Source organism: Colletotrichum destructivum, chromosome 10 (genome assembly GCF_034447905.1).
Source record: "Colletotrichum destructivum chromosome 10, complete sequence".
Taxonomy (NCBI): Eukaryota; Fungi; Ascomycota; class Sordariomycetes; order Glomerellales; family Glomerellaceae; genus Colletotrichum; species Colletotrichum destructivum.
Window position 1 is genome coordinate 2,377,850 of NC_085905.1, and position 23,100 is coordinate 2,400,949.

The 23,100-nt window shown below is 55.5% G+C and overlaps 6 protein-coding genes across 6 annotated transcripts; 3 read left to right on the top strand and 3 right to left on the bottom strand.

The window, feature by feature from the left end:
* Window positions 1-11: 11 nt before the first annotated feature.
* CDEST_15006 (uncharacterized protein) lies at window positions 12-2,357 on the bottom strand (the record flags this gene model as incomplete). The annotated part of the gene is made up of 4 exons (XM_062931162.1): window positions 12-268; window positions 328-818; window positions 887-1,552; window positions 1,609-2,357. 4 exons carry the CDS (start codon window positions 2,355-2,357, stop codon window positions 12-14), a joined length of 2,163 nt encoding a protein of 720 aa, XP_062787213.1.
* A 662-nt stretch (window positions 2,358-3,019) lies between these two features.
* Window positions 3,020-4,495, top strand: CDEST_15007 (Putative major facilitator superfamily, MFS transporter superfamily; the record flags this gene model as incomplete). The annotated part of the gene is made up of 3 exons (XM_062931163.1): window positions 3,020-3,049; window positions 3,116-4,281; window positions 4,348-4,495. 3 exons carry the CDS (start codon window positions 3,020-3,022, stop codon window positions 4,493-4,495), a joined length of 1,344 nt encoding a protein of 447 aa, XP_062787214.1.
* A 1,691-nt stretch (window positions 4,496-6,186) lies between these two features.
* Window positions 6,187-10,699, bottom strand: CDEST_15008 (Putative P-loop containing nucleoside triphosphate hydrolase, alpha/Beta hydrolase). The gene is made up of 9 exons (XM_062931164.1): window positions 10,599-10,699; window positions 10,411-10,541; window positions 10,127-10,355; window positions 10,000-10,059; window positions 9,611-9,922; window positions 9,304-9,505; window positions 8,502-9,224; window positions 8,110-8,442; window positions 6,187-8,037 (listed from the first exon to the last, which is right to left on the bottom strand). Exons 1-9 carry the CDS (start codon window positions 10,626-10,628, stop codon window positions 6,188-6,190), a joined length of 3,870 nt encoding a protein of 1,289 aa, XP_062787215.1. The 5' UTR covers window positions 10,629-10,699; the 3' UTR covers window position 6,187.
* Window positions 10,700-11,170: 471 nt separating this feature from the next.
* CDEST_15009 (uncharacterized protein) lies at window positions 11,171-11,785 on the top strand (the record flags this gene model as incomplete). The annotated part of the gene is made up of 1 exon (XM_062931165.1): window positions 11,171-11,785. One exon carries the CDS (start codon window positions 11,171-11,173, stop codon window positions 11,783-11,785), a length of 615 nt encoding a protein of 204 aa, XP_062787216.1.
* A 2,077-nt stretch (window positions 11,786-13,862) lies between these two features.
* CDEST_15010 (Putative glucose-methanol-choline oxidoreductase, cellobiose dehydrogenase, cytochrome) lies at window positions 13,863-16,889 on the top strand. The gene has a single exon (XM_062931166.1). The coding sequence runs from the start codon at window positions 14,263-14,265 to the stop codon at window positions 16,666-16,668; it is 2,406 nt and encodes an 801-aa protein (XP_062787217.1). The 5' UTR covers window positions 13,863-14,262; the 3' UTR covers window positions 16,669-16,889.
* Window positions 16,890-17,164: 275 nt separating this feature from the next.
* CDEST_15011 (Putative glucose-methanol-choline oxidoreductase, FAD/NAD(P)-binding domain superfamily) lies at window positions 17,165-19,988 on the bottom strand. The gene is made up of 4 exons (XM_062931167.1): window positions 19,592-19,988; window positions 18,393-19,422; window positions 18,170-18,315; window positions 17,165-18,078 (listed from the first exon to the last, which is right to left on the bottom strand). Exons 1-4 carry the CDS (start codon window positions 19,694-19,696, stop codon window positions 17,524-17,526), a joined length of 1,836 nt encoding a protein of 611 aa, XP_062787218.1. The 5' UTR covers window positions 19,697-19,988; the 3' UTR covers window positions 17,165-17,523.
* Between the last annotated feature and the right edge of the window lie 3,112 nt (window positions 19,989-23,100).

Sequence of the window (23,100 nt, forward strand, 5' to 3'; positions counted from 1 at the left end):
CATTGCGTTCTTCAACCATTGTTCCCACCTTCAATGGCCTCTTGGACGTGCAAAGGCAAGCAGAACGCCGTGGAGAGCCCGACTCGGTAGAACTCGCTCAGCTGCGAGAAGGAGAGGCCCAAGATCGGGAACGCCCTGCTCTGGTCTCGGAGCAGACGCCGCCAGTTGTCGAGGATGTCCTTGCTCCTGCGTGCGCCATCCGGGCTCGGCGCCTGCACGACCAACATCACGATGAAGCTCGACGCCGCGACGAAGCTTAGCTGTGACCCTGTAGGTAGCAACGTCAGTCGTTGAGGTTTGCCTTCGTCTCGTCTTATTGCGACTTACAAGAGTGCCAGAACTCGCCCATTTGTCTGGACGACAGCTTGAACACGAAACCCACAAGGCATTTGGCCCACGCCAGGGCGCCTTGATAAAGCTCGATGATGGTTGCATCGTGGACCTCGACGCCGCCGTCGCCAAGGTCCAAGGAGATGTCGCAGAGGTCACCAATTTCCCAGCTAAAGTCTTCAAGCGAAAGGCTCGTCCCCTCCGCCGGCTGCTCCTCCTGGTCGACATCTATGATGGGCGGCGGCGGTTGAGAGCGGACGGTAGGGCGGAGTACGGCCCGCCAGACGTACGTGACGAGGATCAAATAGGCGAATTGCACGGACGACGGATCGTTGTCCAAGGCCGGCTTCGTCACGTTGGTTTCCTCAAGGATGTGTTCGAGGCCCGGGATGTTGGCCCGCCATATGTTGAGGGCGTCGAACGCCGTTCGAGCCGCCTGGATCGATCCCGTGAGGTCCTCTGCCAGCTTCTGACATGACTGTAGGGAGCTGCGAGGGGTTAGTCTTGAAAAATCTCAGTGTTTTTACAACCAAAAAAACAAGATCTTGTGACGTACTATAGACTGCGCTGGAGAGAGTCCGCGATGAGTGCCAAGTTGGCCATGTGCACGAATGGCATCCTATGCCACGGCAGCGGGTGCTCGACTTCGGAACGAAGGACGAAATCAGCAGAGTCCAGCTGGCTGACGTCCCATTCTCCTTGTTGGATGTACGGAGGCCGGCCGCCCAGCAACGAAAAGAACTTGTCTTCGATGTAGACTGCCCACCACAGCCTCCGCCGGAGTCTCTTCTCGTAAGCCGGGATGCCCATCATCCTGCACTCCAGGTGCAGCCCGAGGTTATGGGCCAGGCCGACCATGGTCCCCATCAAGGGCCACAGGGCGGCAGTGTCTGTCGCGGCATACTGCTTCGAGTCCTCCTTCGTCCTGTGAAGATATAGGAGCATGGCTTGCAGGACCGAAAGATGTGGCCTCTGTAGATCCTGGAGAAAGGACTTCTGGGCGATTCGCCAGACTTCGCCGCAGGGTACTCTTTCGTGCATGAGGGGCACCACAAGGTGCTCGTCGGCCGATGTGAAGGGAAGGGCCGAGCCGTATACCGCGGCCAAGAGATGCGTCGGTATGCTGTTGAGGGTCTCAACTTCCGGGAGTTTCTCCATCGACGTTAGTCCGAGGCATTTTCTGGACACGACTGGGAGCGTCGGGAAAACATGTTGATGAAAGCTGGTGTATATAATTATGAGCATCGGCATTTACTCCAAGAAGAGCATCACACTCACAGTCTCATCAAACGAACGCCAACAAACGGCGGAATAAGCAGCTCAAGCTGACGACGCAGGTCCCTGGTTTCGGACCCTGGGACCTCAACAGACGCCTCCGCAGCCACCTCGTCAGACGTGAGGATGAAGTGGACGGGAATCTTGTCGAAAGTGGGCACGCCGCCCGCGTTGCGGACGTGGTACTTATAGAAACTCTGCAGGCCGAGCTCGTCGAAGCGGAGGTGCCGCAGCAGCCAGGGATCCAGGCCGGAAGACCCCCCGAGGAGCATCGCGCTGCACCCCCGCATCTGGTCGAGGCTCTGCGAGATTTGCGTCGCGGGACGGGCTTGGGGCAGGCCGGCGAACGGAGTGTTGGTCTCCAGGGCTTCCGAGAACGGTTCGCGGGCGGTCTGGTTCGGCTCGAGCGGGTGCTGTGCTGCCGGGACCGGCGTCTTTTCCGTTGGAGAGGCCGCCGAGCGTGAGGCCCGAGTGGGAAACGACAGGTCGGTACGGCCGGTTGTTGGAGGGCTGGCTTCACGCCACGCTTCCGGGCGGTTCAGCGGCTTGGCCGGTGTCCGCTTGCGTGGTTTGCCGGTAAACGTGCAGTCCAGCTGGCTCTGCTTACATCGCCGGCAGGCCATCTGGTTCTCCTCCTGCTGGCATTTGAGTTTCATGCTTCGGCAACGGTCGCATGGTCTCTGCCGTTTCCGCGACCGGTATTGCCGGGGAGTCTTCGTGACAGGGTCGTGTGGCAGGACCGTCGAAGACATCGCCGTAACTATCCAATGTCCTCGACTCTCGAGTCGCTGCTGGGAAGGGCAGGGGGGAGAGGGGGTTCGCCGAAGTGTGTGTTAGTTACCGAGCTCACACGACGTTCAGCTCCGCTAATTGTAGATTCGCCGGCGTCTTTGGCCGGCGGACGGACGGGGGGACGGCTATTTGACTGGCGCGTCGTTGGGTCAATGACTCGATGAAAGTCAAAGATGCGAAGACAAGCAACGCTTAGACTACCACGTTTCGGCGAACTTTGTCGGTGGAGTGAGTCTGAGTCGGCGAAAGGTTTCAACCTTTTCGCTGGGCATCAGACACTTAGTCATCTACTTTGGCCGAGTTCTGAAGGGGGCAAAAGTGTTGTCAACATCATTGGATCGGCCAACTGCAGTCAATGGTTTCGCCGAAGAGGGCTCGGTGGGATATTCACATAACACCTACCCATTGAATCATTGTAAGTGGCCGTCTTATTTCTTACCTGCTCTCAGAAGAAGAGAAACTATTGTCTTGCTCTGTTTACCTTGTTCCTTCGTCTCGACACTCAAACTTCGTTTCTTAAGAGCCATTGATACGCCATCCTCTTCTTCAAAACCGAACCTTGGACCCTGATTTCTTTCTTCCTCAAAACCAGCTTGGGTGACTTTGGTCCCACGGAAAAAAAATGTTTTGTTGTTTCCAGTCACAGACCGCGGTAGGTCTGTTTCCACACCAAAGCTTACACTCCAGGCAACGCTGACCATCTGGGAATGCCCAGCAGACGGAAAAAGGCACGCGAGAGGCAAACAGCCCCTTTCAAGCAGCACAAACCCACGACGATGCATACACATCCACAGATGACCCCGGCCAGCTCAGCACGTCGCCAGAGGAGTACTACCCCGAGGGCGGACGAGCCGCGTACCTGGTCGTCCTCGGGGCCTTCTGCGCCATCATGGGCGGGCTCGGCCTCATGAACAGCATCGGCGTCTATCAGTCCTGGATCGCCAGCCACCAGCTGCGGGACCTGGACCACGGGACCCTCGCCTGGATCTTTGGCCTCTTCAACTTCATGGTCTTCTTCTGCGGCATCCAGATCGGGCCCGTCCTCGACGTGTACGGGCCGGCGTGGCTCATGGTCACCAGCCTGGCGCTGTACGTCGCGGCTTTTATCTCCCTCGGGTACTGTCGAGAGTATTGGCACTTTGTCCTTGTCATAGGCGTCGTCGCAGGGCTTGCTACCTCTATCGTCTTCGTGGTGCCCGTCGCCGTCATCGGCCAGTACTTCCAGAGAAAGAGGGGAGCAGCGACGGGCCTGGCTATGTCGGGGGGCAGTCTTGGTGGTGTCGTCTTCCCCCTTATTCTCGACGCGTTGGGCGACGACATTGGCTTCGCCTGGACAACCCGTGTCATCGGCCTCGTCACGGTCTGCCTGTTACTCGTGGGCTGCATCCTGCTGCGACCGAGACCGGGCTTCCGCAGGCATCACGCGGCCACGAAGAACATATTCCCGGACTTCCGCATTCTCTTGCACCCGGCCGTCAATCTGATGACGCTGGGGGTCTTTTTCATCGAATGGGGCTTCTTTGTCGGGCTGGAGTACATCGCGTCGTACGCCCTGGCGAACGGCATCAGCGAGCGGCTCTCGTACCTGATGGTTGTCTTCCTCAACGCCGGCTCGTTCCCCGGGAGGTGGCTACCGGGTCTCGTGGCGGACAGGTTCGGGCGGATGAAGACCATGATCGTGACGAACCTGCTGTGCATCGTCGCCATGCTCGCCATCTGGCTGCCGGCCAACGGCAACGTCGTCGCCGTCATTGTCTTCTCTGTCGTGTTCGGCTTCGCCAGCGGCAGCAATATCAGCCTCGTGCCTGTCTGCGTGGGCGAGTTCTGCTCCACGCATGACTACGGACGCTACTACTCGACGGTGTATACCGTTGTAAGCCTTGGGTAAGCTGCAATTCCGCTGTGCTATGCTGTGCTGGGGAACCGTGGATGAGACTAACCTGAAGCCAGGGCGTTGACCGGCGTGCCGATTGCCGGCAAGATACTCGCACAATCTGATGGCGCTTATTTTGGGCTGATCATCTTTGCTGGTGTGTCGTACGTAGCCGGTGTCATTTGCTTCCTCGGTCTCGTCGTATTTAAAAAACGGTTGCTTTAGAAGTTAAAGCGTGACCAATACACAGCCAGGTGCCAAGGGCGAAATCCACGTAGAGTTTTAAATAATAAGAGAATTAACAGAAAAACAAGTTACTTTGATTATGTGTACTTAATGTTCAGTATATATAACAGCTCGTAACCAGCCATAAAGTCTAAAATGTGTAAAGTCCTTGATTTGAAAAAGTAGGTTAGAGGCTGTAGTTCATGGGAATATAACTTCTACAGGTGGTTACTCGATACGGAGCTTTATATGTTGAGGCTCAAGCTATGTGTCACAACCTGATTCAGGATTTGAGCACTACTGCATCCCCTACAAAGTACTTATTAGTTACAGGAAAGATATAAGTTATCGTAGATGACTTAGCCTAATCCTTTCTGCTAGTAAACATCCGTAGATGATGTAGCCAGCACAAGGAAAGATAACCCCTTTGACGTCGTACAACTGTTGAATCTGCTGTTATAGATAAGCAAGCATCTACAAGGGCCGATGTACAGAAAAAAGGCAGTCATACCAGGCCGTCCTATTTGGACGTGGATCCGTGAGAGACTGTTCTCAAAAAAAAAAAAAAAAAAAAGGTTAATAATGATGAGCTGATCGAAGTTGATAAATATTCCGTCTTACAGTCTAGCCAGATGTCTTGAGATCTAGGCAGCCTTATGTCAAAGAGGGTAGGGTGATCTTTTCCTTCCCGTTGACCACATCGTCCTCTGATGTTCACTAATCGCCTCAAGGGAAAGTTGTAAATGTGATGGTTTTTTACACTCGTCGCCCCTTAATCCTGTGGGTCATGCAAACGTATAACACCGCGAAGACGAGACAAGTATCCATATCGGTCCTAAATAGGGGTTATGTCTGCTGAATCCGTCTAGAACCATGTCCGAGATTGACGATCTCCATGCAGAGATGTGCCTCAGTAGAAGGTGATGAAAGAGGCTGGGGTTTGAGCAGTCACTCGGCCATCGCCAGAAAGACGTCAATTCAAACACCCTGATCCGTGGTAGTTCGCCGAGAGAATTGTCCCAGCAGCAATGTGGGTGAGGCTTGGAGGTGGACTCTGTCCCGTCTTGCAGTATGCAGGGCGCAAGATATGGTTTGGAGGCGAGGTGAATAACCTCTGCAGAATATGATAGATGCTGGCGGGATGATCACTGTATGTGGCGTGAGTAATGGTCTTCTTGGAGGTTTATAGTGAAAACTGGGTACGTTTTGATAGGGCACTTCCGAGCGCTTACACCGTTGGCATTGCACGTCCCCAGACGTGGTGATGGCTAGCCATACCTCCAAGACGTAGCCGTTCAACCCTCTCAGGCCACACAGTTATCCAAGACTACGGATGAATGTTGTTTTCTTTTGGTGCATGGTACAATTTGTCGTCGAGACCTTTGCCCTGGCCTTGCCATGGCCTCGCCTGGATGGGGCATAACGAAGTGTGCTGGTCGCATCACTAGAGAGGCGAGGGAGGGGAATGTTTCCGGCTTGGTCGTTGTCTATGAGATTAATGTACGCAAATAAGACAGATTTTCTCGCCCCTCTGGCTTTTCCAATAACTTCGGCAAGTGGCATTCAGGAAACATAACCTCCCGGCTTCGATATCAGCATCCGGGAGGGGGGGAATTACGAATAGCCGCATGCTCTACGCAACGTGTGCTTCAGGCAGCTCCTTTCACAGACTTGTATCGTCACTGTACCCTCTCAAACCACGGCAGGGCACATATACCATACCTGAACGCCCGCAAAACATGTTGTGTCCGGCCCTGCTCGCGCGACGTCCCCGTACACCGATTCGCCGAGCGCCTCCCGCAAGACCATTCCGGGGCAGCGTTGTCCTTCGCGGTCCCAGTAGTCCAAGGCCTCCACCATCCGGGATTGGTGCTCGGCAGGGTGTCTCCCAGACAGCATGAGAAAGTGGGCGAATTCGACGTTCAGGCTGGCTTCCCTCTTCATACCGGGCCGGAGGAAGAGTTCAGCGACGACGTCCACATTGTATCCCCGTGTAACTGGTTCTGGGCCCCACCATGCCTTCTCCTCAACCCAGTCTTGCGTGTGCAAGCCATAGAGTTGCTCCATGGCACTGGACGAGATGTACCAGAATGCGCGGTCGTGCTCAAAATCGGGAAAAGGCCAGCTGTCGAGGTTATCCAGGTCCGGTATGTCGGTTTTGTTGTCAGACCAGTCGCAGGCCTCGTGCCACTCCACTCCAGAAGACCCCTCCACCGGATCCGGATGTGAAAACAAGGCATACAGCCATCTCTCGGCGAATTCTCTCGGCTGATTCTGTGTGACGGCCCAAAGTGTAAGATATGTTGCAATCACCCCGGCCAGGCACACTCGTTCGGTTGCCCTAAGTCCATCGTCGACCGGTCCCATCAATGATCTTTGCCGAACTTGTTGTAGCTCCCGTGCGATGTCGTCCTGAGCTGATGTATTGAAGTCCCCATCAATGAAAACGGTCATCTCTCTCAACAACAACGGCCAAGAGTGAATGCGATCCCATCCAATCAGCATACCAAGAAAGGATGCTAAAGCTGCGGGAGTCTGGCCGTTCTGCAGGATCTCTTGGGCGACCTTATGCAGTAGGTACGTTGGTCGTCTAGCGAAAATTAATTTCAATCCGATGTAAACGGATTGTAACCTTGTTTCAGGCATTGTTTCGTGTATTGGTGTGAAAGCCTGCAGGAGATTGCTGGCGTGGTTCGAACGGTGACTGTCACGGAAGCAGTATTCAACCACTTCTGTGATACGTTGCCGCGCGTTCCGGGTCAGAACATCGTCCTCGCCCAGTTTCTCAGACCTGAGTTTATGGCCATATAGCATATATCCCACTGCCTCGTCACAGTCTTCCGTTGCCGAACCAAGGCCCAACCACGCACCGGCTGTAGCGGGATGCTTTGGTCCGACTACTTGGGTACGCGCCTTTACCAGCCATGCATACCAAGCTTCAGATAGACGGTATGAATCTGGGATAAGAGACCATGCATAATTCCCAATGATTTCCAGTACAAGCGGATGCTTGGCCGGATAGTTGTTCATGGCGATACAAAGAACCCATTTGTAGCACTCGGTGTCATCGTTTTCTCCGCACAATAAGTAGACAATTTTCCAGTCCTCTAACGACGAGACACCGGGAAATGCCTTCTCATAGGCCCAAGATATGAATTCTGTTACAATGCCGTTTAGCCAAAGGATCCAGCCGCCCGGTCTCTGCCAGACGTCGAGCTGGATCGGATAAACCAGAGTGGCCTTTTGATTGTTGAGCCTCAGCGCTACACGATCTTCTGGCAGACCATGGCAAGAATGTGAATTTGTCTGACGAATCAATGCCGCTAGATGTGCTATGTGAGACTTCTTCCATCTCATGTACTTGGGGCATTGATAGACAATGACGAGGGCGGCTCGTAGTTTTGCAGTGTGTTCCTCGGAGCTCATTCGAGTTCTGACCCACAAATGAATCAACGGGTGCATGGAGAAGCTCTTTCGTCCAGCCGATTTTCGTAGCATGGAGAATCTCAAGAGAATCCCAAACGCCTGGCGGATCTGGATCTCTTCAGTCGTAAGGTTCCACGTCAGCTTGGGATTGGTTGCAATTTCCACATCGGCAGTTTGAAAGGACTGACCAGAGTAAGAGCTTCCCACCAGGAAAAAGTTGGGGTCTATACTCTCTGGCGAGAGAAAACCACTGAGAACCAGAATCTCGGCGGCTTCGGGCATTGTCATCTGTATCGCACTATAGGAAATCTCCCACGTGGTCAGTACCGTGTCTTGTCTCGCATCCCAACTTGACTGTGCAGTCCTTTCGTTAAGAAGCTCTCGAGGGTGTTTGAGGTAAAGGGCTAAATATGTTTCGAAAGGCGTATCGTAGTGGTGGATAGCTATATGTGCCCCGGCTTGTGAAATCGCAAGTGGTAGATATCCGAGTCGCTCGATCAACGTGGTAGCGCTTCGCCACTCTTCGGACTTGTCAGTCACACTCTGAAAAGCCTCGTTGTTTTTCTTCTCGGTCTCTTACCTGCTGTTCCATGGACCAAAGTCAACCCGCTACATTCTTCCAAAAGAGAAAATGCTTCATCGTGCTCCATCTCAAGTAGTTGAATCGACTCCCAGTTGACGGCAAGATCCGCTCTTCTACTGGTAACGAGAATGGTGCCCCAGGTGGTTGTCGGCAGTAGATCACGCAACTTGACACTTTCCAGGTCATCCAAGTTGTCAATAATTAGAAGCCACGACCGGTTCTCTTCGAAGGATAGCCATTTAAAAAATGCGTCCTTCGCCACCAACTCGGGGGGAGGAGATGTTGAGGGAGAGTCCTTTGCGGGATTTCTTCTCTTGTTCAAACTCTCAATGGTGTCGCTGAGAAGCTTGTAGCGAGGGCTTTCAACCAGATCGTGGCTACGGTAGTGGTTCGTGATGTCCTCGAGAAATTTTCTGATGCTGGTATCGACCGTGTCTTTGCGATTTCCATCAATCCAGAAGATCGAGGCAAAGTCGTCTTGGTGTCTATTAGCGTACTCTAGCGCCACTTGTGTTTTTCCCACACCTCCAGGTCCGTAAATGACAACTATTTTGAGAGCACTGCGATTCGATACTGGTCTAAGGATGTCATCCAGATGCAGTAAGGTTTTCTGACGTCCTGTGAAATGATCGTTCCAGCCACCAGCAATGGTAACGCCGACATTGAATTCTCTCGAGGTTTTGCCCGTGGATTTTACCGTATGCGAGTCCAGTTGGTATGCTGGAATCTATGTTAGTCCGCTACTACACCACGAGGACGAAATCAGACCCAATGGTTTCCCATGCCGGAGCCGACTCACTCTTTTCTACTTCCCATCTGGCCCAATTTCCCATTGTAGCCAATCCAGCAGATCTGAAGAGCAAAACGATTCTGTCTCCAACTTTTCTGAAGTTTCGATCCTGGAGGCTGGTGAATTTGGCCATTGTGGAATGATCAGCAGCAAGTGCTACCTCCTCAGCATTGGTAGCCCCGAACACAACGGCAGAGGATCGGGGCACTATCTATGAAATGCGAGAGGTGTTAGCATTCCACGTCCGGGTTGCTGTTTCCAATCTTTACCAAGGAAAATGTATGAGAGACCAGAAATTGTGAAGGAAAAACCATACGAGTAGACGCCCCAGTACCGGTACCGACATCGGCTTGGTTTCGTAGAAGAAGACGGTCTTGAATTCCTGACTTATGGCATTATATCTTGATTGAAAATCCTGGAGCCATTCCGAGTTCGGTTTGATTTGCTCAATCAGCCTTTTGTTAGTGTACGTGAAAGTAGCCATCAACTTGGTTACAATCTCGGCAATCGATACGCCCTGGCCGCCTTGATGGGGTGTACCCAAGAAGAGGACCGCGTGAGTCGACAGTTTGATAGACATTTGGCTCTCCAGATGGCCTACGCGGGCCATATCGGAGTGCAATAGGGCCTGATGCATTTTAGCCAGTAAACTATATGCTTGTAGTGCAGGGAAATTAATGAAAGCGACAGGTGCCTATGTCTTACACTCTTGATGACGAGCCCTCCTAAGCTGTGCCCGAGAAAGATGATGGGAATTTTTTCTGTCTGCGCCGATGTTAAAGCCTGTATCAACGTCCCTTGGACTGCACGCAAACCACCCAGGTTGACTTGCCTTCGTGAGATGTCGCGCAATTGTGAGGTCCGTCAAAAGTTCCTTCCCATGGTCGGCGATGTCTAGTGTCAGTGGCGTCTCGCTTCCTCGAGTTCGGGAGTCATAGCTGAATGAGTAGATCCGGGCATCTGGGACCAAGTCGGGCAGGAGATCCTGGAGCCAGAAAACGCCGTTCTCAGCGGTCCACGATCTTCGCCAGTGGCCGTCCATTCCGTGGACGGCGACTATGCTACAACCAAGTGTTAGGGATCTGAAAGGAGAAATGATCCGAAGGATTCGGGTACTCTATCGATGGATTCGGAGGATTGGCGACAATATTCAGCCCTAGCAACCCATCTTCCGAAGAATGAACGACTTGCGACGGGAGCGCAGCAGCCTTTCTGAACCAGAACCAGAGAACATAGACCAAAATAAACTAGATAAGGCATCAGGGATCTTGCCGACCTTTGTAAAGAGTGTCAGAGAAACTTACAGCATCCAAGATCTTGCTCTGTATGAACATGACGACGGGATATATTGACGCTTCTAGCAAGATGGAAACGGCTGACGCGGAGAGGGCCAGGCTTTGCGAGAGGATTGAGAAACGGAAATCTGGGCGGGGAAACTAGAAGATGGGAGCACATATCCTCTGTTCCCCACTCGTCCCAATTGTGCCAGCTTCGAATCGGCCGCTAGCCTCATGTTCCCTAAAAGGCGCGTGATGGTGTATGGACATATGCAATGATAGGCTTACTTGCAGCTAAAATTAGAGGTGTCCTCATGTAGGCATCAGAAAATGGCGTACAGATAGAATGCTTACTGGCCAGAAAAGGGCCATCGAAAAAATGTCATGCCGCTTTGTCTTGGCTGAAATCAACGATCTCGGTGATTAAATTGTGCTTGACAAGGCTGTGGCTCGTTTTGTCATGAGTTCTTGTCGATGACTGCGTTCTGTCCCGGGTCCGAATCTGTATACTCTCAACTGATACCTCAGCTCCTCTCGCTCAACCCCACAAACTCGGCAACTCGAATCAAGACACGAAACCGGTTGTCGGTTATCCAACCATGTCGCCATCTTCTCTTACTCCTGGTGCTATACCAGCACAGAATACCCCCAAGCAGGTGAATCGGGGTCATGAGTCGTCTCAACCTCTGGCGGATGACGCCGTGGCGTCGACGGCAAGCCAGGCGGCAGTCGAGGCCGTGACATCGATCAAACACTTTCAGTACTTCATTTCCCTCGTCTTCAGCATCTCCATCTTTGGCGCCTCGACTTTCGCCGTCATCGCGGGCCAGATGGAGGACCCCGCCGAACTGTGGAAGCCGGACCCTCCGCCCTTCACGTTGGCGACCGTCCGCAAATTCCTCGCCGTCGCCTGGCTTTGTTTCATTCTGTCCATCGCCGTGGCGGGATACAGCTCCAGCGTGTTGACCGCGCTACAGCAACAAGCCCGAGGGCGTTACGACAAAACGTGGAGCAGGCGATGGCGCTATGTCGGCATCACTGCGTCGGTGGCGCTGCATTTCCTACTGGTTTTTGCATTCCTGTTCATGGCACTGGGCCTGGTGGCGTATGTAGGCACAATCGGCTGGGTTGCCGTGGGGTTTTGTTGCCTCGCCGGTGTGTTTGTGTTAGGACTGTCCATCTTCCAGTTCGTCTACGAAACCGATGATTTCTAAATGATTTAACCACTGGCTCTGCGAGGTTTGGCAAAGATGAAACAACTACCAAACTGTTAGACAGCGAATGTAGGAGGTGGTTCGTTGAACACCTGGGCGTTCTGTCACGGGAAACGACCTGTTAAGGTCAACATGACTCGTCCGATTTGCGTCATGCACGACATAGTTATGTCTAGTCCACAAGATTGGGAAACAAGCCCCGTTTGCCTGGGTTTTGTTTTTGGTTTTCTTTTCACCTTCAAACTTGAAGATAAGCTACTGAAGCTATTGTGTTAGATAACTGATGTCAATTTAACGTAATGACACTAAGGTTCGTTAACACGCCGACCTCAACACAAGCTTCTCTAAACGGCAGTGGTCTCTGCTCAAGAAGCCAAGATTTCTCTTGGAAAACGCCCCGGGCACGTTTGGTTTCGATCCGGGACCTGGGATGGTTGAGGTAGATCACCAGATGGTTGCCAACCCCTCGGGGGGGGGATCGAACACTGATGATCAAGCAATATAAAGCAATCTCTGATGTGACATTGCGAAAGCCCCTGGGGCGATCTGAGCCACGGGGCCGTAGCAGCCAAGTGAGCTCGGTGCAAGGTAGTCCAGGCCACATCCATGTTGGTGTTTGCCGTTGTCCCGGATCGCATCTCTGACTCCTTGACTCGCTGAACTATGTCTGTAGCTCCGTGGGGGGAGGGCGTTGAACGTGTCCTAGGTACTTTGTAGTTAAGAATAGCTACATGTACAGCACGAGAATACTCTATGGAGTGATTAGAAAGAGAATTGGGCCCAATAAAGGTCAAGCGGATTGGAAAGAGAATGAAGAAGAGGCAGGGGGGCGACTAACAAACTTCCCCTGGTTGCAAGTAGAGCGAGTTTGAGCAGTTTGGCAGCATCGCTTAGCAAACACACACACATATACCTGTATAGTACACACAAACACAGCGCGGGCCCAGCGGCACGGGTTCAATCTATTCACATGGATAAACCCCAATTAATAAACGCAAACAAATTCCTCCAATGACGCAGGTCGCTTTCCGGCTTATGAGGGGTAAAAATATGGAACCGAAGCCATGGGGGGCAGCGGGTGTACCTTGGGGAACGCCCACCTGAAGCTAGCGAGAGTCTCGAGTACAGTGGCCTCGATCTCTATGTCGAGAGGATCAGCGTTGCAGCAGAGTCAGTCTCGGCTCTTGGGGGGGGTTCTGACAGCCCTGGAAACGGGGGGAGGCGGGTTTGGATGGTCGAGCTGACAGGCAGAACTCTCTCGGGTGAGCGGCAACATCACATTACATCGCATCATATCATTCAAACAGTGGCTTGCAGCCGGCGTACATGAGATTAAAGGTAGATGGATAGATAGATAGCTGCAGGGAGGTTCTGTGAGGATCGATCTCTCTGTGCGTTCTGCGCCAAAAAGGGGGCGACTTCGGTTGCTTCAACGTTGCAGCGTGTCCCACGTTTGTTTACCCACTGCGGCCGCCGCCCCCTTCTTCGGGCGGTTCATCCGAATATTCCAACACGGCCGGGAGAGCTGGTTGGATGCAGACGCGCCGAGGCCCCCCCCCCCCAAGACAAAATGAGAGAGGTCGGGCGAAAGGGGGCGGCACGGCGCTCAGACGACGACGACGACGGATGGTCTGCAGGCTTCCCACTCAAAGTCGCCGGGCTGCAGTGTGGGGTCCCTCGGGATCCTCACATGTAAGTAAAACACATTGTCAAATTACGTCTCACGTCATAGGGATAGAGAGGGAGAGAGAGAAGACGGGTTTTATCACTTGTCAGTCTGTGAGTTGCTGCAAAAAGAAGCCCCCCAAGACCGGGCCATACCGTCGCCTCGCCGGGGGAGGCGGTCTCTCTGCCCAATAACATTGTTCTTATTTGAAACGACCCGCTAGCTCACGCAGCGACGCGCTTGGCTCGGGATGGCAAACGGGTTTATGTCAAACAACCTAGCGGGCCCAGAGGATGCACTTCCCGGGGTCGGCGGGGGGTCTGCCGAAGACCGAGACCCATGGACCCCGGCGAACAACACGACAACGATGAGATTAAGGAAACTTGCTTGAGTGGGGGGTTCTCGTCTTCTATGGTCCAGGAAAGGAAGGAAGTATTGCATGTCCCCCCGAATTGGTGGTCAGGATAGAGATATAATACTGGTATCACCGCCAGCGAGCCTTGGACGGAAGAGCTTTTATGTTCTGCTTCTCTTTCTTTCTCTTTGAACGTTGAGCTGCATCTTTCTCTCTGCATTCCTTCTTTTTCGAGTCGCCGCTAGTACGGTGTTTTCATTCATTTCTCACAACTTGGTCTGAACCCTAGAGGTTTACCGTTCATTCTCTTTCCACCCCTGTTCTCTTCTCTTTGAACAGACTCACTCCCAAAGCCATTCCTTACCAAACAAACAAACAAACAAACGAAACAAAACACGTCTCGAAACTTCCAGAAAAGAAAGCATCGGATTAAACATCACATCAAATCATCCAACCATGCGCTCGTCATTCTCAGCCGCTGCGGCAGCCCTTCTCGGGCTCGCCGGGTCGGCCGCCGCGCAGCTCCGGGCCACGGCTTACACGGACCCGCAGACCGGCATCGACTTCCAACGGTACAAGCCCAACGCCTACCCCTACAGCTTCGGTATCGCCGTGCCCGAGACCGTCGGCACCGACTTCATCGGCCAGATGGTCGTGCCCATCTCGGACAAGGGCAACTGGGGTGCCGTCTCCCTCCGGGGAGGCATGCTGAACGGCCTGCTCTTCGTCGCCTGGGCCGACGGCGAGACCATCCGCACCAGCTTCCGCCTCGGCAGCGCCTACGCCAACCCGGACGTCTACACCGACACCGAGGTCAGCGCCGTGCCCATCGCCAACGGCACCTTTGTCAACGCCACCCACTTCTCCTACACCTTCCTCTGCGAGAACTGCATCAACGACAAGACGAGCCTGGCGGGCGAGTCCCCGATCCTGGGCTGGGCCTTCTCCGACACGAGCCCCTCGCCCGCCTCGGACCCGGCCGCCGCCCTCAACTACCACTCAGCCGGCTTCGGCCAGTTCGGCCTCGACATCGCCGGCGCCAAGTCGGCCAAGTTCGAGACCTGGTCCAAGTACGCCGAGGCCGTCGAGGCTGCCCCGGCTCCCGTCCCCGGCAACGGCACCACCACTCCGGTCCCGGGTAGCAACAGCACCATCCCGACCCCCGTCGTCTCCAACACGACGTACGATGTCATTGTCGTCGGCGGTGGCCCCGCCGGCATCATCGCCGCCGAGCGCATCGCCGAGAAGGGCGCCAGCGTCCTCCTCATCGAGCGCGGCCCCGCCAACACGGTGCCCCTCGGCTCCAAGATGGCTCTCCCCTGGAACGACACCCTCACCCCCTACGACATCCCCGCCCTCGGCAGCTCCATGACCAGCCTGTCCGGCACCTCGTTCTGCAGCGACACGGCCTCGACCGCCGGCTGCCTGCTCGGAGGCTCCAGCTCCATCAACGGCCTCAACTTCATCCACCCGCCCGAGCACGACTGGCAGCGCTGGCCCGCGGGCTGGGGCTGGACCGACGTCTCCGACGCCGCCGCGCGCCTGTACGAGCGCAACCCGGGCACCACGGAGCCTTCGGACGACGGCAAGTACTACGACGATCTCACCTACCGGACGCTGTCCGGCCTCCTGGCCGGTAAGGGCTGGTCCGAGGTCGACTCGATCGAGTCCCCCAACAAGAAGGACGCCGTCTTCTCGCGGCCCTCGTGGTCCATCAAGGACAACCTCCGCGCCGGCCCCGCCCGCACCTACATGCCCTTCGCCCAGCAGCTGCCCAACTTCACCCTCAAGCTTGAGACCAAGGTCGTCCAGGTCGTCCGCTCCGGCAGCAAGGTCACCGGCGTCCTCGTCCAGGCCGCCGACGGCAGCAGGCAGGTCATCAAGATCAACCAGGGCGGCAAGGTCGTGCTCGCCGCCGGCGCCATGTCGTCGCCGCGCCTCCTCTGGAACTCGGGTATCGGCCGCTCCGACGCCCTCGAGATCGTCAAGTCCGGCGCCGCCTCCACCGGCGTCACGCTCCCGGACGAGGCCGACTGGATCGACCTTCCCGTCGGCCACCACCTCCAGGACCACGCCCAGGTGATGCTGCAGTTCAACTCCAAGGCCAACTTCACCGCCTACGGCTTCAACGCCATCGCCTCGAGCCCCGTCCCCGCTGACCTCGACCTGTACAAGCAGGGCTCCGGCCCCATCACCCAGGCCGCCCAGCGCATGCACCTCTGGACCAGCGCCAAGGGCGCCGACGGCCGCACGCGCTACCTCCAGGGCACGGCGAGCGCCATGGCCAGCGGCGTCGTCACCGTCCGCACGTTCCTGACCCACGGCACCTCGACCCTCGGCGAGCTCGGCATCACCGCCGCCGGCAACACCGTCCTCAACACCAAGCCCTGGCTCATCGACGCCGAGGACCGCAAGGCCATGGCCGACTTTGTCCAGTTCTGGCTCGACCTCACCGCCGGCGCCAACTCCACCCTCAGCTACGTCACCCCCGGCGCCACCCCGGACGACATCATCGGCACCAAGATGATCAGCGGCGACCACTGGGTCGGCAGCGCCCGCATGGGCGTCGACGACGGCCGCTCCGGCAACGGCACCGCCGTCGTCGACCTCGACACCCGCGTCTACGGCACCGACAACCTCTTCGTTGTCGACGCCTCCATCCACCCGGACCTGCCCACCGGCAACACCCAGTCCATCATCATGATCACCGCCGAGCATGCCGCCGAGAAGATTGCCGCCTTCAAGGTCTCCGGCTCCGGCAACTCGACCGCCCCGGAGGCCAGCGACTGCGAGGGCGCCGCCGCCAAGAGGCGCTCCGCCCGCCGTTCCATGCGCTTCAGGCGCAGAGCCCACCTGCACTAGGCTATGTTACACCTTGAGTAGCATGATTTAGAGGGGGGAGAGCCCCTCAAAACGCTGAGTGGGTGTGATCATGACAGGTTTCGGTGATGTTGGGACGGTTACGTGCCGTCCGCCGAGGCACTTCAGACGTACATGTTTCGTTGTAGACTTGTGTATAAAGCTTTTCTCCTTTTTGTAAATAAACCATTTCACAACACCCTGCTGCAGTTGTTGTCTTATGCCATTGTGACTTTTGATTGTTGTACATCACGACTGGATAGATATCTGAAATGAGAGCCTCCGTGGTCTGTCAGTAAGTAAGCTATATTAGAACCTTGACCTATGGCTTTGATGACGTTTAGGCCTACAACATAAGTGATGATCTTTTTCTACGAAGTTCTCATCGAAGACTAGTCCCAGTATAGGCTCGATGTTACGACTGTGTTAGTGTTAGAGCTGAGTTGAAGTTGAATGTCGCACACATAAATATATATATTTTTTATCAATGAAGCTTTTACCCCTTTCCGAAATGAAAACAGGACATCCAGCCTCGGACACCAGCCGGCAAGTTGGCTGGTTTCTATTTCCTTCACTTTCACGTCGGGACCCCATTCTTCATATACTGAGCCACCGTCACTTATCTGTCTATGCTTTTTGGCTCTGTTTCTCACTGACTAGGCATTACGGGCGACCCTGTAAAAGTGTGATAACTCATACCTGATGTCCATTCATTCAGGCTTCGTCGTCACATGCGACAGAGTCTCGGCAATTCAACTTCGACAGGTGAGCGCTCACTTTCATTCGACTTCAGAGGCTACATGTCTACTTCGTGTTGCCTAATCTCACAACCACTCCCTCCTCACTCCTCCCCCTGCCTCACGCAGCAGTAGCAGCCGCAATGATGCGCTCGGCAGCAATCTCAGCAATGCCGTACACGGCAGTTTGGACGTGGGCGGAGATGAGCAGCGGGATCACGCTCGCGTCGACCACGCGCAGGTTGGCCGTGCCGTAGACCTTCAAGTCCGCATCCACCACGCCCCCGTCCTTTTTCGGCAGCATGGAGCAGGTTCCAACGGGATGGAAGATGCTCAACGTCGTGTTGAGCGCGAACTGACGCCACTGCTCGTCCGTCTGCACGGCGTCCAGGCCAGGCTCGTACTCGCTCTCCCACGTGGACCGCATGGGCTCCGTCTGAGCGATCCGGCGGCAGTACTTGATGGCCTGGACGGCGGCCTCGAGGTCGTGCTCGTGGCCGAGGTAGTTGGGGTTGATGATGGGCTTGCCGGCCGCGTCGGCCGGGTTGATGTGGATCGAGCCGCGGCTCATGGGGTGCATGATGGCGGCGATGAGGGTGAAGAAGCCCTTGCTGAAGAGGGGCGAGGTGGCCGCGGGGTAGCCCTTGACGCCCGTGTAGCCGTCTGAGAAGATGACCTGGTCGCCTGTTGTTAGATACACACATGCCATACGACAACTTGGTGAAGGGGAAGGGTGTTGTTCCCGGTGTCAGTGAGGGCAAACTTACCTCGAGTTGAGGGATGGACGGGTCGGACATGAACTCCAACTTCTTCTGGTCGACGATGCTGGGATCCTCGCCGGCGGCCTCCTTGGCGAGGGCAACCATGCGGGAGTCGTTGCCGAGCGCCTGTGCCCATGTGCTGAAGGTGTAACCTAGAGGAGTTTGTGTAAGTACAAGACTATACGGGGGACGGGGGAGAGGGTTGGTTGCCGAGGCATAGTTTACTCACCGGACCCGGTGTAGTCGTACAGCGAGACTTGGCCAGCGTTCCAGAGTGCGAGCTGCTCGGCGGCGAAGGTGGCGTTGCTGCGGAGGATGTCGAACGAGAGGTATTCGGGCTTCAGCTGGTACGAGCTCTGGATCCGGAGGTGGTCCTGCAGGTTCTCGCCGACGCCGGGGAGGTCGATGAGCTGCTCGATGCCAGACGCGTTGAGGACCGATGCCTGGCCGATGCCGGACAACTCCAGAAGACCCGGGCTCTGGATGGAGCCGGCAGAGAGGATGACTTCCTTCCGGGCCTGGATCACGGTACCGTCCTTCAGGGTCACGCCGGTAGCCCGCTGCTGGGTCGAGTTGGTTGTCGCCCTCCCGAGGTTGATCTTGGCCACTGTGGTATCGGGAAGAATGAACAAGTTGGAGCCGGCAAGGGGGACGTAGGCGTTGGCGCTGTAAGATCTGTTGTAGTGCGCGGGATCGATGCTGCTGGGCTGGTACATGACACCGAGCGGGTTCCCGCCGAGGGACTCCAGGTTGGTCTTGACGCCTAGGGCGTTCATCGTCGGGATCCACGTGTCCTGGTGCTCGGGGATGATGCGGTTGATGACGGCCTGGACGGGGCCGCTGTCGCCGACGCCCTCAGAGCCGTATGTGTCTGTGTTGATGCCGGTGAAGGTCTCGGACTTCTTCATGGCCGCGATCATCGTCTCCCAGTTCCATCCCGGGTTACCCAGAGCCTCCCAGCTGTCGTACTCGGCGACGGCGGCCCTGTCGTAGGACATGAGGTTGAGGGCGGAGCTGCCGCCGAGGACCCTGCCGCGGTTGACGGTGAAGACTCGGCCGTTGACGTGGGGCTGGGCCACGGTGGTGAAGTTCCAGTCGTACTTGGTCCCCAGCGTCGATCCCTTCATGCCCGGGACGTTGATTTTCGGCTCGTCCCAGGCGGCGGGCCCGGCCTCGATGAGGAGGATGCTGGAGGCAGGGAGTCCCTCGCTGAGGCGGGCGGCTACGGCTACTCCAGCAGTACCACCGCCGACGACGATCTGCGGAGAGGAGAGAAAGGTCAGTGTGTCCTGCCCATGTCATGGTTTCGGCTGCGGGGGGTTGCAGTCAACTCGAGACTCGAGGAGGAGGGGGGGGGTTTAGACGGAGGGGGAGGGGACGGCAAGAACCCCTTGTAAAGAAAGAAACGCAAGCATGAAGAGCACGTACATAGTCGTAGGCGTCCCCATCCCCGTAGGGTTGCGACGAGAAGGGCGCAGCCAACGCGAGCGCCGCGGAGGCGAGGGTGAGACTCGACTTGACAAGCATCTGCATGGCTGACTAGTATCAAGGCGGACAACGGCACAGCAAATGTTCCCACAACACACAAACGAAGTGTGAAATAAGGTTCTGGAACCCAGGGGGGAAAACACACAAGCTCAAACAAGATGCGGCGTGTGTGTGTTTGTGTGAGTGTGTGTGTGTGTGTGTGTGTGTGTGATATCTGCACGTCAGGGCCGCTTCGGGAAATGTCCTGGACTACACAAAGTGGAGGGGCGGGCAGCATGCAGGACGGGGTCGGGCTGCATCTACCCTTTTGTACGTGGCCCCCAACCATCATTCCAAGAGAAAACACGCGTGGTCATCATGTCAATAGTGCGGATTATTTGGGTCAGTCAATAAATTACAGCACTCGGATGTTGTCCTCGAGAAAACACTGGTAAGCGGCCGCGCGACCCAGCAAATATCCTTGTCCTCCGCTCCGGCCAGGCTCTGAAAAGCACCAAGGGAGAGAGATATGGGATCATGTTCGGTGGGGACGCCGAGCATCTTTGTGTACGCGGGAGAGTCGGACGGCGAGGGGCGGACGGCTTAAGCACTTATAAACCGCTGTCCCTCGAAGAATCCCAGCAAGGGGAAGCGTGAGAGGGGAAGGGGGGAGGGTGAGGGAACAAACCTACTGCACAAATACCCTGTCCTCTGTACTCTGTACGGACGTTGCTGATTGGTATTCTGTATGAACAGGTTACATTAACACAAAGAGCTGCCTGTACGGATAAAGAAAAGACGCTCAACTACAGAGTACAGTCTACAGAGTAACAACCTGCCAATCTTCCATCGAGGGGTCTGGCTCGCTCTCTACGGGTAGGATGGCTAAGCTGGGCAATGGTACCGTTTCATTGGCGTCTTCCCTCCCGAACAAGGACCGCTTGTCCGCTGACGATGGTGGAGCCGCGCCGGCCTGTGGTTAACCTATTCCGTATCAAAGTCCGGCATCTTGACTCAGGGCCCATGCTTGTGAGCCTTGTGAGCCCCGTTCGGACGACGTGGGAGACAAGTTGCCCTGGTCCCTGTCCGGGCGAAAGTTGTCAGTGTCCGTCCCGTGGCGAATCAAGTTCTAAGAAATCCCACATAAATCCCACGTCCGTTGCAAACCCGAAAGACAACAGGGCGGGCATCGACGACGGCGATTCCCCGGTTCTTCCCTCGCCTCCCCTCTCTGATTTTTTTATTTATTATTTTCTCTTTAGATTGTACCCGTGCAGAGAGAAGCTCGTCCCTCTGGGCGCTGCCTGCGGTCAGTGATGATCCTGGGAGTACCCCTGAGAAGTGCGCCATCCTCTCTCATTAAACTCGGGGGCCTTTTCTAAACGCACGGTCATAACCTTTGTCCTCGTCCTTGCGGGAATCTTTTAGATGGCGAGAGAGCAGAAGCTGCCGGTCATGTGTATTGTGTGTCCAGTCTCTCTCTCTTTCTCTCTCTCTCTCTCTCTCTCTCTCTCTCTCTCTCTCTCTCTCTCTCTTCCTAGGTCATATCTCGACAACACTCGCCTTGAGGACGGACAGTTCGGATACAACAACAGGTCCACGACGAGCTGGTGGACACCACGAAATGAGAAGCAAAATAAGTAGCAGCATGATCGTCATGACAATCACTCCATCTGCTCGGCATGACCAATCCGTATGCAGTCGACATTAGCAAAAACCCCACACTGCCGTACATCATCATGCCCCCCCCTACCCCCTTGAGCGAACTTGCCGCACATTGCGCAACAACCCATGGCCTTTGATGCAAGAACTGCTTGAAGAACTGCGTGTCAAATGCGCAGTTGCGGCGCAAAAAAGGCCCCTACAGCCGACAACCGGCCGGGGGGGGGGGGGCTCATTATCAAATCTTCAACGCCACGACCAGCAGGAACGCAGGGGGGAGATGGGGGCATGGAGACCACTCAAACTCAACTTGTATTAGTACTGTTCATAGTACTGGTAGTACATCGTAGTGTATCCAAGCAGAAGCAGTCGGGAAAAGACGTGGTATCCTTCCAGGGCTCCATGATACGAGGGAGAGAGAAGCTGATTTCGGAGTATGGTTGACTCTCGGACGAGACCCTCTCCAGGGGTCTGTCCATCCGTTGCCTCCGTAAGGTCCAGTTCCTCTTGGCCAGTTCCCCCTGGAGACAACTTTGGCGAAGAAACCACGGATCGAACCCACGATTTAACCTATGCGGGCACCGTTGCCGCTCCCTTGCGTTTGTAAACCCGTCACGCAACATCCCGCTCGGGGCATCAGAAGGATTGCTACACACCTGTAATCAATGTCTAGCCGTTTAGAGGAGGAGTAGGAAGACTGGGGAGGGGGAGAACCTGTATTCCCAACAAGCCACTCTCAGCCTTGGCCCAAGGCACAACCAACTGAACGCGGACAAGCCATCGAACCATCTCCTCGACACCACCCTGCCCCGAGTGAGGAGTTCCCCTTCACGACAGACAGCCGCGGAAGGGGAGAAACTCGCCCGTCTTGACACATGCTCGCCGCGGTGCCTTGACCTCCTTGCATCTGATACTTCGTCGTTGCCCCCCCGCGCGCGCATATGCAGGACAGGGCCCTGGTTTCTATGGAACGGAGTCGTTTTCCCGGCTTCTTTTCAGCTTACAGCGAGCTTTCTGTGACTTCTTGTCCTGCACATCGAATGTTTGGTTCGTCGAATCATCAGCATCGTTGCAGCTCTTTTAAGACGACCGAGCCGCCCGCCCGCCCGCCTCTCCCGTGGGCTTAAGAGTCTTGATAAAGTCATAAGACAAACGAACATCCCGGGAAGACAGGCAAAAACAAAAAGAAGGTAGAAAAACGAGCTGTCATCCTAAAATCGGATCTTGGCGATCGTCGTCGTCTTTTACCCCGTACGTACAGAAACCTCGTGGGGTCGTCCCGTCCTCCTCCCCCCCCCTCCCCTTTCGTCAATCTCTCAGACTTTTATCCAGCAAAAGGCCCCATCCCATCACATCTCCTCCTGGGCGCCCCGACACAAACGCACCCTCGTTCCTGGTCTGGCATAAGCACTGTTCAAGGCCACCGGGTCTGACTGAAGTCGGACACACCCTCGACTCGACCTTTTTGTCTCTTCCTTTTTTCCCTTCTTCCCTGAGGTCTCTGAGTGAGTGAGTAAGAGAGAGAGAGAGAGAGAGAGAGAGAGAGAGAGACAGAGAAGGGGTTTCTCCTTTCCAGAAAAGAGGGAGGCCCAACGAGATGGCGCCAGTCACTCCTCCGAACCCGCTACCGCCGGACGAGAACGTCAACCCGGTCCTCCTCGGCATCTCGGGCGTGCTCATCTTCTTCGTCATCTTCACCACCTCGGTCCGCCTCTACGTGCGCTTCTCTCTACGCCACACGGGATGGGACGACTACCTGATGGGCGTCGTCGCCAGCCTGGGAATCGTCCGGTACGGCGTCCAGTGCG

Excerpts from the sequence above, each read along its gene's own strand:
- CDEST_15011 (XM_062931167.1), bottom strand. The coding sequence starts at position 19,696 with ATGCAGATGCTTGTCAAGTCGAGTCTCACCCTCGCCTCCGCGGCGCTC. Across the intron at positions 19,423-19,591 it reads ATGGGGACGCCTACGACTAT|ATCGTCGTCGGCGGTGGTAC; the intron begins GTACGTGCTCTT and ends TCCTCTCCGCAG. Across the intron at positions 18,079-18,169 it reads CGTCCATCCCTCAACTCGAG|GTCATCTTCTCAGACGGCTA; the intron begins GTAAGTTTGCCC and ends ACAGGCGACCAG.
- CDEST_15008 (XM_062931164.1), bottom strand. The coding sequence starts at position 10,628 with ATGTTCATACAGAGCAAGATCTTGGATGCT. Across the intron at positions 10,356-10,410 it reads CCTCCGAATCCATCGATAGA|CATAGTCGCCGTCCACGGAA; the intron begins GTACCCGAATCC and ends ACTTGGTTGTAG. Across the intron at positions 8,443-8,501 it reads TTTGGTCCATGGAACAGCAG|AGTGGCGAAGCGCTACCACG; the intron begins GTAAGAGACCGA and ends ACAAGTCCGAAG.
- CDEST_15010 (XM_062931166.1), top strand. The coding sequence starts at position 14,263 with ATGCGCTCGTCATTCTCAGCCGCTGCGGCAGCCCTTCTCGGGCTCGCC.